Source organism: Saccopteryx bilineata, chromosome 3 (genome assembly GCF_036850765.1).
Source record: "Saccopteryx bilineata isolate mSacBil1 chromosome 3, mSacBil1_pri_phased_curated, whole genome shotgun sequence".
Lineage (NCBI taxonomy): Eukaryota > Metazoa > Chordata > Mammalia > Chiroptera > Emballonuridae > Saccopteryx > Saccopteryx bilineata.
Window position 1 is genome coordinate 285,231,198 of NC_089492.1, and position 19,424 is coordinate 285,250,621.

The following is a 19,424-nucleotide window of genomic DNA, read 5'->3' on the forward strand; positions in this document are numbered from 1 at the left end:
GAAAAGATTCTTTAGACGATTCCATCTTGCAGTTCTGTTGGTGATCAACTCTATCATCATTTCTCAGAATGTCTATTTCACCCTCATCCCTGAGCACTAACTTGCTAGTGCGTAATTTTAGGTGGACAGTTATTTTTATCACCACTCTGAAGATAACATTCCTGTCTCCTGACGTCTGTTGAGGCTGCTGTTACAGTCATCTGTTGCTGGTGCAATTGTCATTCCTTTTAGGATGATCTTTTCTACTGGCTGCTTAGGGGATCTTGTTTGTATTTGGTGTTCTGCAGTTTTCCCTCGTCCATTCATTCTGCCCCTATTAGGAAGCACTTACTGGGTTCTGGCACTGTTCCAGGTGTGGAAAATACAGCAGTGGGTGAACAAAGTCCCTTTGTGAGGACTGTAAGTGTGGGTTTCTTCTTTATTCTGTTGGGTGATTATTTGGTTTCCAGAATCTGAGGTTTGGTGTTGTTCTATTTTTGAAAGTTCTCTGCCATTTTTCTTTTGAATGTCGCCTCTCCCCCATGGAGGGACAATTTCTCTGGCTTCTTCATCTGGAAGACTCAGCTTTGTGAACACAAGAAATACAGTATTTATGAACTAGACAAGTGACCTCAGCTCTTCACCAGGAGACCAGAGGCCAGAGGGATTTGCTTCCTGGGGCTGATAATTTTTAGAATGTCAGACACCATAAACTATAGACTACTTCCAAGTCCTTACAGAAGCTGGTGTTTTCCAAAGAACATGGTGGTGAGAAGTTCTAGTTGGAAGCCCCATTACCTCGTGGGGCCCATTTGAAACTGAGTTCCTGGCACTGCCCTACACCTGATCTTCCTGCTGTCCTCTTGTTAGTGGCAGCTCTGGCTCCTGTCTGCTCAGGCCCCAAACCTTGCAATCACAGACCCCTCTCTTTTTCCTACATCCGGTCCATCAGTGATTCCTGCTGCTCTGCCTTTGAAGGGTATCCAGGAGCTGCCCTGTTAGGAAAGGCAGCCTCCCGCACGCTGCCTTCCAACCCCACCTGGCAGCATAATAATGGGCCTTGGATGTGGACACTTCCTTACCAAGAGATAGAGCCCACACAGCCTGTGCCCAACTGGTCACCTTGAATGGGAACATCGTTCCGTTTCAGGCTCAATGTATGCCCTTTTGTTCTGCTTAAGCATGTGTGTCATATGGCACCTGGCCAGCCCCACTGCCCTGTCTGTCTTACTTGAGGAGGGGACAGGATCCTTCCACCTTGGCATGAGAGTAAGCAAATTTTCCCAAGTCTGATGCCTGGGGAAGGTCTGCTGGCTTTGGGGGATGGATGCCCACTACCGAAGCTGATCTTGCTGTCTCCTCTCGGTGAGTAAAGCATTGCCCATCCAGCGTGGTACACTCCCCTTGGCTCCTCCACCACCAAGACTCAGTGGGCAGCAGGATCTGAGTCTGCCCACTGAGACTGACAACCGGGGCATAGTGTTCTGTTCCACATGACCACTTGTCATCACCCCACCTCCACCTCCCGGCCCAAGCCACCAACACTGTCCTTTCAGAGTGTAAGTCAGACCATGTCCAATCCTGCCCATCTCAGAAAAGCCAAAATTCTCCAAATGACCTACCACCCTGTACCACTGGGCCCCTGATGCCTTCCTGACCTCATTCCTTTCCCCTCCCCTCGATTCCAGCCACACTGGCCTCTTGGCAGTGCCCCCAGCATGCTGGGCACTATTCCATCTCATGTGAGATGGACTCTCCCAGGTACCACTGTGGTATCTTCAGCACCCAGAACATTGCCTAGTTCCCATAGGCTCTTGATTGTTTGTTGAATGAATGTTAGCTCCCCCTATGAGACCTGCTATGTGGAAAGGGGAAGCGACACTGCCGGTCCCCGCAGATTCTGCGTGCCTCTGATGACCCTCACTTCACAGGATGGTGCTCAGGCTTCTGATGCCACTTTGCCCCCATGGTCAGGGAGCCTGAGTAGCCTGGAAGTTTAAGTCCCACAGCAGCCCTTGGCTAATAAGAAAGCACAGCTCCCTTGCTTTGCACCAAGTCACATACTTCATCTTAGGGCCCTGATGGCGAACCATGTTTTATAAAAACATGGTCCCTCCCATCCACTAGTGGGCATTCCAGCCATATGGTTGCTCCCCTACTGCCCATCAGTGACCAGGTTGACCAGCACTGCAAAAGTGGGCGGTTTTTATAAAAAGGTTCGCCATCATGGTCTTAGGGTGTTTCTGGGGACAGCCCTTAAGACAGGAGCCTTTCTCTGCCCCCTCCCCAAAGATCTGACCAGTGGGGCTCTATGACTAGGAAGAACTGGGGTCTCTGAGTATACTATACCCTCTGCTTGGCACAGCCTCTATTAATCTGTCCCCCATGGCTCCTCCCTCGCCTTTGGAAACCTGACGTGTTCAGAGCATAGATGCAGGAACACAGTCTGCAAGCCTCCCACGTGCCAGGAACTCAGGTTTAGTCCCATTCTTGTCAGGCTGCACCCCTTCCCTACCCAAGGCCACCACAGTCATGAACATGACGTGGGTCCTTTGGTTCCCACTCTTATATTTTATCACATCTACATTCCAAGAAAAATACATGGTATTACTATGAGATTTTTAAATTCACACTAATGCTGTCCTATCGCAAATTGCCATTGTACAGTCTTTTCTATTCACATTGGGGGGGAAGGGTCAATGTCAACAGAGACAAACCCTGTTTATTCACTTGTACTGCCAACAGTAAATTCAGTAGATTGAAGGTACCATGGCTTGTCTGTCTGTCCGTCCCCAAAAGTGAGGCCATTTCCTGTCTGCCAGGCTGCCGCACTCAGCATCCCTTGGCCCCAGAGCCAAAGTCCCTTCCCAAAGGCCATGTTCCCTTCTTCTAGGGCTCCTGGCCACAGACGGAGCACTGGGTCTGCTGCTGGAACAGATGCAGACAGGAGAATGGGCGGGCTGCGCACCAGGTCCTGACCTCTTCCCACTGAGGACAAGCCAAGATGGGCCGGACACCTGGGGCCCAGTGGTCAGTGCCCATCCCAATCAAAGTTGGGTGGGGTCCTGGCCAAGGGACCCTCACAGTTTCTGGATAGGTGTCTGTTCAGTCAACTCTGAGGCCTAGACACAGGGTCAGCCAGGAGGAGGTCGCCCGCCTGTCGTCCCCTGACCCAACATCATCACAGGCTCAGGACAAACCCACTAAAGCTCTGCTGCCACTGGAGCCCTTCTGCGTGCAGCATCACCCTTCAGCCGGCATTTGTTCTTGTCCAGGAGACACGGAGGTCAGAGAGGCTAAGCTGCCCGAGGACACACAGCCAGTCAGTGGCAGAACAAGATTCAAACCTGAGCCATCTGATTCAGAGAAACAGACATCCATGTGCCACACGAAATAGTAGCGTCCTCTGCTGGGGGCTCAGCATGGCAGGCCCAGCTGGTCCTGAGCCCCTGCCACCTCCTGCCTCAACAGTACAAGCAGCTAAGCCCAGGTGCCCTGGGGACTCACAGAAGAATCCTTCCCAGGAATGGCAGGCCTAGGCCCAGCCAAGCTGGGATATTAAACATGGCTCAATACACACCCAGCTACAGAACTCCCAAACTTTAATGCCACGGCTGGGAAAGGGGCAGCTGGGGGCCATGGTGGGTCTCAGGTGGAGCAGACACCTCCTGCCTCCAGCCCCAGGTTCCCAGGACCAAATGACCAGGTATGAGAAGCACAAGGACTTCATCCCCATGCCAGACTGTTCCTGGGGCGGAGCACACCCCGAAGCTCACCGACCTTCTGCGGGAGGGCTTGGCAAATGGTGGGGGAGCCCTGGCTGGGGCCATCGCTGGTCCTGAGGCTGGACTCTGCCTGGCTCAGGAGTGGCTTGGCCTGGGGTCTGCACAGCGCAGCCGTGGGTAGAGGTGAGGAAAGTGACCAGCCTGGGACCAGTGTGGTACCTGGAAGGGGTGCAGTGGGGACCAGTGGGGTACTTGGAGGCCTCAGGGAGCTTGGGACAGGGCTGAGATGGGAATGGGAGGCACATTCCATGTTAGGTCCAAGAAAGGGGGGTCAGGTGCAGCCCTAGAACAACGTCCAGGGCACAAGGAAGGCCACGCTGACCAGACCTCCCCTATATTTTGTCGTTCTGGCCGCTAAGCAGGGGCAAGGTGCAGCTGGGTTGGCTTCAGTACCCCTGTGGGGTGTAGCCCTTGCCCTCCGGGCTGGCATAAAGGTCTGCGGGCGCCTCTGGTGAGTCGATGGTCTGGTAGGCACTGCGCTGCTGTGGAGGTCCCAGGAAGCCTAGGGGCACGGAGTTGGAGAGAAAGGAAAAAGGAAAGGTGAGGCCTTAGGACATTCCATGGAATTCCAACCGATATCCACTCCATCCGCCACCAGGCAGCCAGAGCTGGTGTCCTGGCTCCCAGGACAGGAGCGGTAGCCACAGCCCCAGGCACCAAGCCCTTTGCACGTTCTTGTTTGTCTATTCCTCCCATAACCTTACATACAACTGGGATCCACCGGGCACGCCCACCAGGGGGCGATGCTCTGCCCCTCCGGGGCTTCGCTCTGTTGCCATCAGAGCCACTCTAGTGCCTGGGGCAGAGGCCAAGGAGCCATCCCCAGCGCCCGGGCCATCTTTGCTCCAATGAAGCCTCGCTCCAGGAGGGGAAGAGAGAGACAGAGAGGAAGGAGAGGGGGAAGGGTGGAGAAGCAGATGGGCGCTTCTCCTATGTGCCCTGGCCAGGAATCGAACCCGGGACTTCTGCACGCCAGGCCGACGATCTACCACTGAGCCAACCGGCCAGGGCCCAGAGAAGGTATTTTTATTGTTGCCACTTTATAGGTAAGGAAACTGAGGGTCAGAGAGAAGAACTCAGTTGTCTGAGATTACACAGCTCCAAGCTGAGGACTAGGACTCAAACGCAGCCCGCAGACCCCAGAGCTGGGGCTGAGCCCGTGTCTCAGCGCTTCCCGAGCGGTGTGCTCAGGAGTCTGGGCGCAGGGCCATCCGGCCGGGGCCCACACTCCCCTCCAGCTCCCAGCCCAGGCAGGATGGACACTGTTACTCTCTCCCAGCGACCTTCAACTTTTTCATCTTACTATACACATAAACTAATTACTAAAATTCTGCAGCCCACCAAAAAATATATTTTTTGCCGATCTGACAAAAGAATTTAAATGTAATTTTGATTCATTCATACCGCACAGCTATTGTTGTGTTGGCTGCCGTCATTTTTTTATTTGATAATCTAAGGGAAAAGAGGTCAGTGCCTCTGACTGAAGAGTCAGGTACTGCATGTTTTAAAAATTCTTACAGTGCACCAGTTAGCTCTGTCTAGAGGCCCAGCGCCGGGCAACTGCAGAGCCCAGACAGCTGGGGCTGGGGTACAAGGCGGGTGGCGGGGCTCTCCGTGCCCAGACCCTGCATGCCTATCCCTACTCTGCTCATTTGTCCTAAGATCCTGAATAAGTCCCAAGGGCTCTGGGCCTCAGTTTCCCCATCTATCCAATGGGAGGAATGTCACTGGCTCCCCCTAACCCCAGGGCAGGCCCAGGCAGTGCTGAGGTTGGCCCAGGCAGGTGCCACTCCAGCTCCTGGCCTTGTTGCTCCCCTAGGAGGATCACAGGTCACCCTGGGCCTCTGCTCAAAGGTGAAAGGTAGAAGCCCACACCCACCTATCCCCACCCACCTATCCCCACTTAGGGTGTCGTCCTAATACACCAAGGTTGTAGGTTCAGTCCCCAGTTGGGGCACATACAAGAATCAACCAATGAATGCATAAGTAAGTGGAACAACAAGTCAATGTTTTTCTTCTCCCGCTAAAAATAAAATAAAAAATAAAAGGAAATGAGAACGTGTCAGAGAGAGCAAGGAAAAGGCTCGGCCACCATAAGCGCTGCATCTCAGACAGAACACGAGGCCACATGGTAAGGAGCAGGGCTAAGGCCAGAGAGCCGCCGGCACGGTGGGCGCCTTGGTTCCGTGCCATCCTCAGCTGAGGCTCCCAGCCATGCTGGCACCATCTCTCCCTGGCCAACCAGACCTCAGGGGCAGGAGCGGGGGCTCCAGGAATGGGGTCGGGAGCTGAGGGGAGAGGGTGGCCCTGCAGGTGCCTTCAAGCCTCAGGTTGCAGACTGCCCAGGGCTGCCTGTGGGATCACATCACCCCCCAGCTTGAGCTCAGGTGGGGTCCTGGCCACCACCCCCAACTGTGCTCACAGCCTGATGCCAGGGAAAGGTCACACCAGGCTGGAACAGCTGGGGGAATGCGGAACTCCTGCAGCCGGGACCAGGCACACCTTCTAGCCCAGCACACAGTGCACATGTCAAGCCCCTCCTGGTGTAGCTGGCAAGGCAGAGCTGGAGGAGACTGGGAGACGCAGTGCCGGCACCTGGCCGGCTGGTGGGGGTTGGGAGCCGGCCAGAGGGGCAGCCTCACCCACGTGGAGCAGGAACTCGCCCCCGCGCTCCCGGTACATGTGGTAGACCAGGCCGCAGGAGAAGGGCTTGAGGAGCAGGCTGAGGATGGCCATGCCGGCGCCAAAGCGATTTGTGTCCGTGAGTTTGCCTTGTGGGTAGAAGATGCCGATGTAGATGATGTCCAGGAGGATGGTGGCCACCAAGCCACCGAGAAACTGCAAGACAGGCCGGCACAGGGCCCAGGTGTGACCAGAGTTTACGAGCACACTGACAGTCATACCCCGTGCTTCTCCGCCATATATACCAGACTGGAAGCTACATTTGAGCCCAATGGTGCCCTTAGGGTTTGCTGGAAAACAGAACCAGCCAGCAGGCGGGACCCTGTGGACCAGACGCCCAACGGGATTACTGGGATGGAACAGGGACTCCCTGAGGTCCAGACCCAGCCTGCCAGCTCCACCAGGGCCCTTGGAGGCTATGAGCAGGCCCAACATTGTTCTAGAACCTCCAAGATGAAAGGTACTGCAGAGTTTACTCACTCTGTCCCCACCACCACGGAAATCCCTCCTCAGTTATCCTGAGGCCCCAGCCACCACCCTTAAGGGCTTAGTGGATGTTGGAACACCCCTGCAGAGGGACAGCTTAGCTGGGCTGTGTCCACTCTGTCCTCACCAAGTAGTGGGGCTCTCTCTCTGCGAGTCTCTCAGCCAAGTCCCTCCCTCCTAAAAGAGGCAGGGTGCTTATTGAGTACATGTTCCACTGCCCTCGGGGAGTGGCCAATCTGGGGCACTGGTGGGACCCACCCATGCCTTTCCGGGGCAGGACAATGAGCAGACTTCGGCCTCTGAGCTAGGCACGCAGAGAGGCAGGCCAGGCTAATGAACACGAACCTGGGCTGCAGCCCAGGCGGGCTTATCTGCAAGGCTCAGAAAATGGAAAATGGGGGCTCAAGGAACATACAGAAGATTGGGACAGGTAAGGGGAACACAGAGCAGGGGCCCCGGGTCATCCTGAAGTCAGGTCCCTGCATGGCTTCCCCGGCTCACCATGCTTATGGCATCGAGGGAATCCCGCTGAGCGACAGCCCACACGCCCAAGGCCAGGATGGTGAAGTTAGCCCAGGCATAGGAGTTTGAGAACTCAAGGCAGCCCCTGCAGGAAGAGGCACCTACGTCATGTTGGCAGGTGACTGCCCCTCAGGGGCCCACCCCCTCTCACAGATCACCTCCCTCGAGCTCCAGGGTCTCAGGGACCCTCTGAGAAGAGGCCAGAGTCTGCCAGGCCACTTGTTCCCCAGCTGTGAGCCAGGAACGTCAGCAAAATCCCATCGGCTCTACTTCCAAAATGGATTCCTTCAGGTCCCAACCACCACCCTCTCCTGCCAGGATTTACAGGCCCAGCCTCCCCACTGGTCTCCTTACTTCCAGGCCATTCTTTAAATAGCAACCAGTCATGTTAATCTGGGGACATCACTCCTCTGCTAAATGTCCTTCAACAGTTTCCTGTCCCACTTGAAATAAAACAGACTCTTCCCCATGGCCTCAGGGGTCCTGTGGGAGGTGCCGTGACACAGCCCCCACCCCTCTTACTCCCTCTACCCTGAACATCTGGCCCCTTTTTGTCACTTCAATCTCAGCTCAAGTGTTAACTCCGACTCCTTCCCTGACCACCCAATTTCAAATGCCGCCGCATCGCTTTCTAACACAATGCCCATCCTATTTTATTTGTCAGGGTATTGCTACTAACTGATATGTTTATTTATTTGTCAACACAATGAAAATAATAATGAACACGGAGTTCTTGCGAGTATCTGGCACGTTTCTAAATGTTTTAAATTAACTCATGCATGTGCATTTGTATTAACTCTAGGAAGGAAGCACTGTTATTACCTTAATTTTACACACGAGGAAACTGAAGCCCAGAGAGGTCAAGTAACCTGCCCAAGATCCCACAGCTGCTAAATGGAGGAGCTGGGATTTAAACTCAGGCCATCTGACTCAAGAGGCCATGCTCTTATCCACCATTTTCACTAGGCCTCAACTGCCCAGCCTGAAGTGAGACACTTCAAACACTTAAATAACATTCACTAAAGTGTACCATCCAGAGAACACATGCAAAGCAGTTGTGTAGGATGCAACTGGGCTCAATAGTCTTTGGGTAATCTTGTTTGGGGTTGTTTTTTTTTTTCTTTTTTTTTTTTTCATTTTTCAGAAGCTGGAAACGGGGAGGCAGTCAGACAGACTTCCGCATGCGCCCGACCAGGATCCACCCGGCATGCCCACCAGGGGGCGATGTTCTGCCCCTCTGGGGCGTCGCTCTGCTGCATTCAGAGCCATTCTAACACCTGAGGCAGAGGCCACAGAGCCATCCCCAGCGCCCGGGCCATCCTTGCTCCAATGGAGCCTCGGCTGCAGGAGGGGAAGAGAGAGACAGAGAGGAAGGAGAGGGGGAGGGGTGGAGAAGCAAATGGGTGCTTCTCCTGTGTGCCCTGGCCGGGAATCGAACCTGGGACTCCTGCACACCAGGCCGACGCTCTACCGCTGAGCCAACCGGCCAGGGCCTTGTTTGGGGGTTTTAAGAAAGCAAGTGCTGGGGCCACAGCCCAGACTCACCAACCCAGAAGCTAGGGGAGTGTGACTGAGAAATCTGTATTTGACCTTGCCACCTGGGATGAAGGCTCAAAGCTCCTAGGAGACAGTGATGGCGACGGCTCTGGGAACTGTCTGCCCCACCAGCACTCTTAGGATGTGGGGAGTCTGCTGATGATCTGCTTGACAAAGGTGCTCTTCCATCTGGAAGTGGCTGGGGGACAGGTGGGCCCAGAAGCAGACACCTGTGGAGTCACTTACCAGGTTGTCAGCAGCCAGTGAACCAGGATGATCACCTGCGGCACAAAGTGGGGGTGAGGGGAAGAGATCTGTAAATGTCGAGGGTGGGGAAGCCCACGGGAGCCAGAAGACACAGGAGGCCTCTGCCTAGCACCTAAGAGGGCTTCATACATGTCGGCTGAAAGGAAACAGCAGCAATGGTGAGTAAGCCAGGGCTGGGGAAAGAGAAGAAGCCAGGCCAGGGGACACTGCCATATCACCGCTCCCTAGTCCCTTGGGACAGCTGACACCCACACCCCTTCCTGCTTCCAAAGGCTGGAGGCTCCTATGAGCAGCAGGGAATCTGCTCTGGAATGGGAGGAGACCTTGGTGGGAAGTGGCCAGGGGTGGTGGTGGGAGCTCAGAGAGGCTGACTGCTTGGGACGCTGGAGCAGGGTGTTGTGTGGGGCAGAGTGGGGGCGCAGCTGGGTGCTGGGGCCTTTGGGGCCTCGGTAAGGAGCGTGGACATCATCCTGAGTGCGCTGAGGGAAAGTCACCGGAGGCTCTACTACAAGGAAGCAACTCGGTATGATTGATGTTAAGGGAAAAACATTCCTCTGGCTTTTTTCTAGATTTCTGTAATAGTCCACCCTTTCTATTGTCCCATATGTCCTGAGAGTAACAATCCTCTCGATGGGAACTGGTCTCCATCTACTCCCACACATCAGAAAGGCTGATGGGAAAGCAAACAAAGAAGGTGCAGGCGCTATGGAGGGCAGGGCAGCTGTCAGCCGGAGCTCCCACAGGAGGAAGGAACCCTGGTGCTGCTGCTACAGGTGGGCAAGGGTCAACCAGGGAACAGGAGGGACGTGAAGAGTCCCAGAGCAGGCAGGCACACGGAAGCACAGGCCGGGAGGCAGGTCTCAGAGCCCTGAGCAGGGGGAAGATGGGGCAGTGACTGAGGGGGTGTGGATGGCACTGAGGCTGGGGGAGCCCAGGAGCCCCCCCGGGGCCCTTGAGGGAGATCACTCAGAGCCCGAGGAGGGGTCCAGCTGGAAGAGTGGCAGGCCAAGGGCCTGCAGCAGGGCACATGCAGGGACCAGGGAGCCAGGGAGGACCCGGCATGGATTTGCAGTGACTGACCCAGGTTTCTAGTCTGTTGAAAGAATGAAAAGAGAGGTTGTCACCTGCAACAAAGAAGTCTGGCTGAGGAGGAAAGGCATTTCTAGAAGAGTCACTATTTATTGCACACCAATTATGTGCCAGGCCCTGTGTCAAATGCCCCATGCCACCTTTTCTGGGCCTCACTGCAGCCTCTGGAACAGATGCTGCTATCAGTCCCATTCTGCAGATGAGACAGCGGGGCCCAGAGTAGGAGGAAGCTGATCGAGATCCCACCAATGGCAAGCAGAAACGCTAGGATTAAACTGTCCATCTGACTCCAGAACCAGGGCTCCCAACCTTCACGCTGGAGGCCGGGGGCTGCAGCTGGAAGATCCACAGGGCTGGCAACAAACATGGACATCTTCCACACGTGGGGGGAGGTGAAATCCGGAGCAGATGGTGGGGACACCCCATCTTCACCCCAGTGTCCCCTGCCCGTGAACCAGAAGAGGCCTGACTCCACGGCCCAAAAACTCAGAAGACTAGGAAAGGAATTTGGTAAGGACTGCTGCGCCCGACTCTAAGAAGAGCCGGAGACTTTGAAAGAGCTGGGTCTGTACATCACAGGCCAGCTCTAGAAGGAATCGTCACGATCATCTATCTTTGTGCATTCTTGAGCACTTCCTAGGGGTCAGGCACCATCCTAAGTACTTCCTGTACACGAACTCCTTTAAGCCTTAAAATCCTCTGAGGCACCATTTCATGGTGAGAAAACTGAGGCTCAGAGGTAAGTAACCTGCTCAAGGTCACAGCTGGTCTGCAGGAGAGCCAGGATTCAAACCCCACTGTTAGCCAGGTGTCATCTGACCATTAGGCTCTCTGGGCCTGTGTGAATGTGCTCCCCCATTACAAAGATGGGGAAACTGAGGCAGGAAAGGCTTAGTCTTCCATGGTTTTCTTTCGCCAGAGGCTTAAAAGAAGTCATCTAAGTTTCTTAAAACATTTACTGGTTTAGCCCAACATGCCTAATACCTGCTTATATTCAATGGTGAGCAGAGCAGATGTGGCCCTGCCCTGTCCTGCCCGGCCCTCCTGAGCAGGAGACACTCACTAATCCCACAATCTAGGAATGAGGGATCCAACGAGACCCCTGTTCTGAAGGAAAGTAACAGCGATGGGAAAGAAACCTCATTCCACAACAGGAGAGCCAAAATGAGAATAGTGAGCAGGGAGTTAAGTAGGGGCAGCCAGAAAAGAGCATTTCAAGCAGAAGGGAACCTTGAACATTCTGGAAACTAAAAAGAAGCCAATGTGAGTAGAAGATAAGAGGAGAGTGGGGGAGGCACAGGAAGCTGGGGGTGGTCAGGGTTGGGCCTCAGGGGCGTAAGAATTCTGACCTTTATCTTAAGAGCCAACCACTGTCCCCTAGGTCTAACAGGAACTGCTGCCCACAGAGGGGACCTGCCAAATGCCACACCATGTGGCAAGCCACAGCTGTACGGGTGTCTGGCTCTGAGACTAAGAGAAGGCATGGAGGAAGGAGGCACAGGCGAGGCAGCTCCCACCACCACCTTCCCCCTGAAAATCAACCCCACATCCTTCCTGCTGCTGGCTTGTTTCAGAGCCGGTCCCTGTGCTCTGGCTTCTAGGTCTAGATGGTGCACACAATAGGTCTTTAACAAATGGCCCCATGTGAGGTGAAAGGTGAGCCACAGGGAAGCCTGCGGGGAAGTCACTCTGTGTTACCTGTGACATCAAGATTCTTCCTAGAGAGGGAAAGGCCTGTGAGACGGAATGAGAACCTGGCTAGGGTTTAAAACTATGCCACCTCTTTTGGGAAGAGCGTAACCTAGAAATATTGCAGATCCTCAAAAGATACACAGTCACCTCTGTATGACATCATCTTTTTTTTTTAAAGATTTTATTCATTGATTTTTAGAGAGAGGAGGGGGGGGAGTGGGAAGCATCAACCTATAGCAGTTGCCACTCCTATGTGCCTCGACCAGGCAAGCCTGGGGTTTTGAACCTGCAACCTCAGCATTCCACATTGAAGCCCTATCCGCTGTGCCACCACAGGTCAGGCACTTCAGAAACTTAGCACTATCTGACTACTTCTCTTAAGCCCTGGGGAAAAGAAGACTAAGCCTTCTCTTTCTCAATTTCCCCATCTCTGTAATGGGAAAGGACACCCACCCAGCTCTATATCCAGATCATCTCCAACAAGAAACCTGGCCAAAGGGCCCTGCCCTTCCCTGCAGCCCTGGAGAACAGTGACTCATCTCAGAACAAAAGAACTATCTTCTGGCACTGGGGGAGGTCTCCATTAACCAGGGGGACACCTGAAATGCTCAGGTACCGCTACAGAGAATGGGGGAGGGAGGGGCCAGGATCTGAGAATGTGCCTGGGCAGCCAAGTCTCCTGGCTGGGCGAGGGGGCGGACAGACCTGAGCTCCTGGATGCTTCACACAGGGGCTGCCCAGCTCTTTTCTAGAGGGTGTCATCGGTGTTTCAGAAGACCAGGGAGGACAGGAGCCAAGGTAGCAGGGGGTCGCAGGATGCTGGAATAGGAACTGGAGGCCCAGGTTCTGGTCCAGGGATCAGGCCCCTTTGTGTCTGAGCCCCAGGTAGCTTCTCTGTGAAATGGAGGCGATGCCTCTCCCCTGTGTGTCCCACGGGGGGTGGGGGGGCAGGGGACTCAACAGCAGAGACAAGTCCCTGTATGTATCCACTTCATAATCACAAGTACCTGTGTGGGGCAGGCGGCTGCGAACAGCATTAACAACACAACTCCTGCTATTACTGACGAGGATCTGCCTGCCACGTGCCTCCGCTGCCCAGAACACTTGACCCATGTCACCCTTGCAACTGTATGGGGGAGTAGTAATCCCATTTTACTAATGAAGAAACTGGGACTGTGAGAGATGAAGTAAATTAGCCCAAACCGTAAGACTCAGAAACAAGAGAGCCCAGATGCAAATCTCAGAGTCAGTCTATCGGTCTGAGTTTTTATGTCAATAAAAATGTAATGCTATGCCACCTCCTGGACCATTGGATCCTTCTCTTATCACTCTAGGAGTAGGGTTTACTTTTATCCTATTTTTACAGTGAGGAAATGGATACTCAGAGAGGTTAAGATACCTGCCCAAGGTCACACGGCTAATAAGTAGCAAAGCCTGGCCGTGAATGCAGGTCTGGCCCCAAGGCCTGGGCAACACTGTCAAGATCTGGAAGAGTGAGGGATGGTGGGTAGAAACGAGGTTTAACCTGGAGAAGGGAAGGCCAAGGGGAAACCAAGGGGTCATGTGGATCTGGACTTAGACCCTTTTTTTTGCCACTAGAGGGCCCGTGGGGGATTGGGTACCTGTGGGTGGAGAATTGGGGGTGGAGAACTTCCCAAACAGGTGGTGGACAGACGGCAGATCAACATACAGGTCAATATATGAAATATATTCCTACCAGTCCCAGGCAAACACAATCTGCTACGTGAGGTAGTGAGATCCCCAAGGGTGGCCGAGGCTAAGGGACCCTAGAGAGGAGACGGAATCAGACAGTGGTTGACTGCAAGAGCATTGGAGCCAAACATGTGTGTCTGATCCTGGATCTGTGATGCAGAAGCTGTGTGACCTTGGGCAAATCACCTGACCTCTCAGAACTGCTGCTTGCTTGCTCTTCTGTATATTAGGGCCACTATTCCTGTTTCATGGGGTTGTGTGCATCTAGAGGTATAGGGAGGTGAAGAGGTTTGTGAAGCACTCAACGCAGTGCCTACCAGGCAGCCAGCCCTTGATACCCAGGTGTCTTGAGTTTATTTATTTATTTATTTTTTACAGGGACAGAGAGAAAGTCAGAGAGAGGGAGAGACAGAGACAGATAGGAATGGAGAGAGATGAGAAGCATCAATCATTAGTTTTTCATTGAGATACATTAGTTGTTCATTGATTGCCTTCTCTTATGTGCCTCGACCGCGGGCCTTCAGCAGACCGAGTAACCCCTTGCTCGAGCCAGCTGGTGAGCTTTTTGCTCAAGCCAGATGAGCCCATGCTCAAGCTGGCGACCTTGGGGTCTCGAACCTGGGTCCTTCCACATCCCAGTCCGACGCTCTATCCACTGCGCCACCGCCTGGTCAGGTGCCTAGTCCTTTCTAAGCCTGTCACAATATCATTCCTCCAGCTTGGTAACTACCTCATGAGAGGGCATTTGCCCTTTGTGCAAAGGGCCTGGGGTTACTGCTTCTTCTCATCTGGCACCATTGCCCAATCTGGCTGAGCACAAGCAGGCATTCGGCCAATGCTCAACATGTATATGAAATGAGGGCATAGGGAGGGAGTGCAGGGGCACAGGGGTGCACTTCCTCAGCTCCCCAGGGGCCCTGATTTAACAATGTCTCATCTAAGTACCTGTGAACAAGGAATCAACAGCTGCGCTCCATAGGGTGGCCAGATTAAACAACAAAAACACAGAACACATAGTTAATTTTTAATTTTAGATACTGGATATTTTGTTAGTATGTCACAAGTATTGCCTGGAATATACTTATGCTAAAAAATTATCCATTATTGATCTGCAATACAAATTCAACTGGTTATTCTCTATAATCCCTGACAACCCTAGTCCCTCAGGGCGTCCCAGCACTTACATGTCTCTGATTAGAAGCAACTAAGACCCTTATGAGACAGGGGTCTTATTTCCCAAGTCGAGGGAAGGACTAGCCGTTTCATTCTGGGCACCAAAAGCCCCACAGCTCACACCTGTCAGGCCCATAAAGTTGCTAAAAAAAAAAGCCTCAACCAGACTAAGTGCTTCTGATGGACATGAACTGCCAAGGCAGAAGTCAGCCCTAACTAACTGGCCAAGGAAGGACACAACTTTGAAGTCTGACCAGATGGGTTCAAACCCTGATTCTGCCACTTAATCCCTGTGGGACCTTGGCAGATTATTTACCTGATCTGAGCCGAGGTTTGTTTATCTGTAAAGAGATGACAGTATCAGCTTTCTTGGAAGGTTGCTGTGATTAAATAAATAACCTGGCATACCACAGATGCCCCTTTCAATTCCTGCACCTCTGCCTGTCACCTGATTGTCTCTCAGCATTATTTTAGGCAAATCTCTAATCAGAGAACAGGCAGTTGGCATTAACCGTGCCCAGCCGGAAACAGAATGAGTATGGATACCGACAGACCTCAGTTGCTCTCCTGTAAATTTCTTCTTAGCTAACACATCACCCCAAGCCCATTCCTTTGCTCCAGCAGTTGTTGACAGGAACCAGGAGGTTTGCTCAAGCGGTATAATTACGAAGTCTGCCTGTGTGAACTCATACATCCACAGATCACATTTCATAACCCACAAATGCAGGACCTGTTGTTTTGTAGTCATTTATCGCCTGGGTTCCTTTAGAACCAGACACGACTGCCTGCTAAATGCTTTGTCATTTGTCAGACTATTCCTGGATATAGTCTCAAGGGAGACTGACTGCAGCGAGACCCACTGTAGGTTTGGTCCAAGGTTCACAGCCTCTTAACCAAGCTCCTGCTCTCTGTTGCCAACACAACCAAACAGCACAGCGGGCTGGGGGTGGGCAGGGAGAATGGTGGAGGGCTTCCTGAGAAGCTGAGCTCAGGCAACGAAGACACCCCAGGAAGCCCACAGTGTGAAAGTTGGGGTTTTCTGCTTTTAAGCAACTTCTACTGGAGTTTACCATATGTCCCCATGTATAAGAAGCACCCTTTAAAATATTAACAATTTGGGGTCTAAAAACTGGATGCGTCTTATACAGTGGTTGTAGGTTTTTTTACTTGCATTTCCCACTTTTTTGTGCTTGTTGTCTTTGCACTCATTGTTTAATGATGAATAAAACTTGAGTTCAATAACTTTATGTAATACATTTTTTTTTCAAATTTCAGGCCCCAAAATTAAGGTGCGTCTTATACATGGGGAAATACGGTATGTTTCTTAAAAATAAGAACCCTGGGTTTTTTTTTAATTTTCATTTTTTTTACAGAGACAGAGAGAGAGTCAGAGAGAGGGATAGACAGGCACAGACAGACAGGAACGGAGAGAGATGAGAAGCATCAATCATCAGTTTTTGGTTGGGACACCTTGGTTGTTCATTGATTGCTTTCTCATATGTGCCTTGACTGCAGGCATTCAGCAGCCGGAGTAACCCCTTGCCCAAGCCAGCGACCTTGGGTCCAAACTGATGAGCTTTGCTGAAACCAGATGAGCCCACGCTCAAGCTGGAGACCTCGGGGTCTCCAACCTGGGTCCTCCGCATCCCAGTCCGAAGCTCTATCCACTGCGCCACCGTCTGGTCAGGCTGGACCCTGGGTTTATATATTTTGGAAAAAACTTCTCTGGGAAATCTAATTTTCTTAACCTGATTTAGTAAACAAAAGAGGCTACCAGGCGGTGCTGGGAGGCCAGGTAAAAGATCTAGTCGCTCTTTCTCGCTCTCGGTGCAGGGAAGGTGTCCCGCTCCAACACCCCCCCCCCCCCCCCCCCCCCCCCCCCGGCTCTCCGTGGGCCCCTCCCCAGCGCCTTCCTCTTCCTCTACCGGAATTCTGGGCGTGTAGGCCAAAGCGATCCTCTGGGGCTGACCCTCCCAGCTGGAAAGGGCTGAGTCCGGGAAAGAGGGGCCCTTTCCTTCGCCTACCGCCTCCAGTGCCCTCCGCCCACCCCACTCCCTGCCCTGGTTTGTCTGCCCGCCTCCTTCTCTCCTGGGGTCTGCGCCTTCTACCTCCTTCCCCATCTTCTTTCCCAAACTCCCGGCCCCCTCGCCTCTCCACTCCTACTTCGGAAAAGCATACGCCCCCACACACTCGGGAGACCCGCCCCGCGCCCTCCCACCTGCGGCGAGGCCGCCCCCGCCCCGCCACGCCCCTCGCCACCTTTAAGTTCACCGCGGGCAGCTCCATCCCGACCTAGGCGGAAGGCACCTGCGCGACGGGCGCGGAGGCTCGGGGTCGGCGAACTGCGAAAGAAAACTTGCCAGTCCCGCGGGGCCGGCTGCTGGGGCTCCAACCCCAGCTCAACTCCCGGCCACGTGGTCGGGTCACGTGACCGCTGTCGGGTTGCTAGGAGACGGTGTCCGGCGGCACACGCTTCGCGCCACCTTTCGCAGTTCCCCGGGGAGCCTGTACAACACCAGGATTTCTGTCGCAAAGGGCGCACAATAGTTTGTCTGGTTAATATCCCAGCAGGTGGACTGATGGGACCACCTGCAGCGGGAGAACTTGAGGGGGGGAGTGTCCAGGTGTAAACTGCAGATGTGGCAACAGCTGGTGTCTCATTCCTTAGGGCGTCCTCTCTCCTTTCTACTTCCCAGTGTTAAAGTAAAGACATTTACGGGGACCTACCTCATAGGATCCTTATGAGGATAAATGAATGAATTTATGTTGTTAAAGAAAATTTATTTTGACATTCGTTAAAATGGTAAGGAAGACTTTATTCAAGACTGTTGCACTAGAGAGATTGCAAGAGCAGAAAGAAATTAAGCTTAATTATGAACACAGAAGAACAAATGGGGTTTTATAGACAAGCAGCAGAGTGTGGGGATCAGTGGATAGAAAATTACTAAGGGGAGATGGCAGGGGTAGGTAGGACTATGCTACATTGACCTGACAGGATTTCTCTTAAAGGACTAGGGCATCAAAGTGTGTGCTGGGGGAGCGGGGGAATGCTTGATCAGATACTGGGGTGTGTGTGTGTGTGTGTGTGTGTGATCAGACATCAAGGTCAAGATTCTTGCTAAGCCCTGGCCGGTTGGCTCAGCGGTAGAGCGTCGGCCTAGCGTGCGGAGGACCCGGGTTCGATTCCCGGCCAGGGCACACAGGAGAAGCGCCCATTTGCTTCTCCACCCCTCCGCCGCGCTTTCCTCTCTGTCTCTCTCTTCCCCTCCCGCAGCCAAGGCTCCATTGGAGCAAAGATGGCCCGGGCGCTGGGGATGGCTCTGTGGCCTCTGCCTCAGGCGCTAGAGTGGCTCTGGTCGCAACATGGCGACGCCCAGGATGGGCAGAGCACCCCCATGGCGTGCTGGGTGGATCCCGGTCGGGCGCATGCGGGAGTCTGTCTCTCCCTGTTTCCAGCTTCAGAAAAATGGAAAAAAAAAAAAAAAAAGATTCTTGCTAAAACTGGGCTATGCAGGCCCAGCAAGAACAGGATGGACACAGAGGCCGGGTGGAGACCTAGTCAAGAAGGGAACTCAGAGGAGCCAAACTAAATTTGGTGAAGGATAAAGTTTTTTGTCAAAATAAACTGGCACTTAGTAAATGGACAGTACATATAAGATATTGTTATTTTCAATTCACAAGGGGCCAATGGTTGGCACCAATTCGAGTTAAGATAGTGAAAGTTTTAGAAAAATCTGGCTGGAAGACCAGCAGGAATCCTACAGGGCACAGCTGTCTCCAGAAAGAAGAAGACTGGAGAAGACTGATTCTGTTGATATCCTCTTCCTCCCTTAACCACGAATGCAAGAAATCAATGAAAGAAAAGTCTGTCTCACCAGGCATCTCAGACTCTGTTGACCACCCCCAAACAGGAACATCAGTTCCCACTCTCTCCATCCTCCTCCCCACTCTATCCTTCACCCACAACCAGAGAATACTTTCATTTGCAGAATACTAGCTATCATTTTTTAGAGTCACCTGGGGTCCATTTGAGAACTTGTTTCCTGGAGGGGAGAATCCATGTGGGAACCTGGGAGCTGCCTGGGTGGGTCCTGAGATCATATCAAGACACATACTCTCTCCAGAAACAAAGGATTTTTCTGGGTGGGTGCAGGGACTTTTGCAGGGCCCACTGGCCTAATCTAAAGCCCCAGGTGCAGAAGCAGCCCTCCAGCCCAGGGCAGAGAACACAGCACCTGTCATTGTAACTGAGAACTGGTGAGCGGTAGAGACCAGCCAAATCTAGCTTGATTTCCTGAGATTTAGAGCACAGGGGCACAACTCCAGACCAGAGCAACAGGAGTGTGAGTCCTGGCTTTATCCACTTACCGTTTGAACTGGAGCAAGTTGCTCTGCCTCTCTGTACTTCCGTTTTCTCATCTGTAAAATGAGGATAATAACAGTATCTTCCCAAAAGCGTTGTTGGGGTTTGTTAATACATGAAAAAGCAAGTAGAACAGA

General features: G+C 53.0%; 1 protein-coding gene across 1 annotated transcript; it reads right to left on the reverse strand.

The window, feature by feature from the left end:
- Positions 1-3,564: 3,564 nt before the first annotated feature.
- AGTRAP (angiotensin II receptor associated protein) lies at positions 3,565-17,328 on the reverse strand. The gene is made up of 5 exons (XM_066270430.1): positions 17,184-17,328; positions 9,237-9,271; positions 7,434-7,539; positions 6,407-6,602; positions 3,565-4,266 (listed from the first exon to the last, which is right to left on the reverse strand). Exons 1-5 carry the CDS (start codon positions 17,208-17,210, stop codon positions 4,151-4,153), a joined length of 480 nt encoding a protein of 159 aa, XP_066126527.1. The 5' UTR covers positions 17,211-17,328; the 3' UTR covers positions 3,565-4,150.
- Between the last annotated feature and the right edge of the window lie 2,096 nt (positions 17,329-19,424).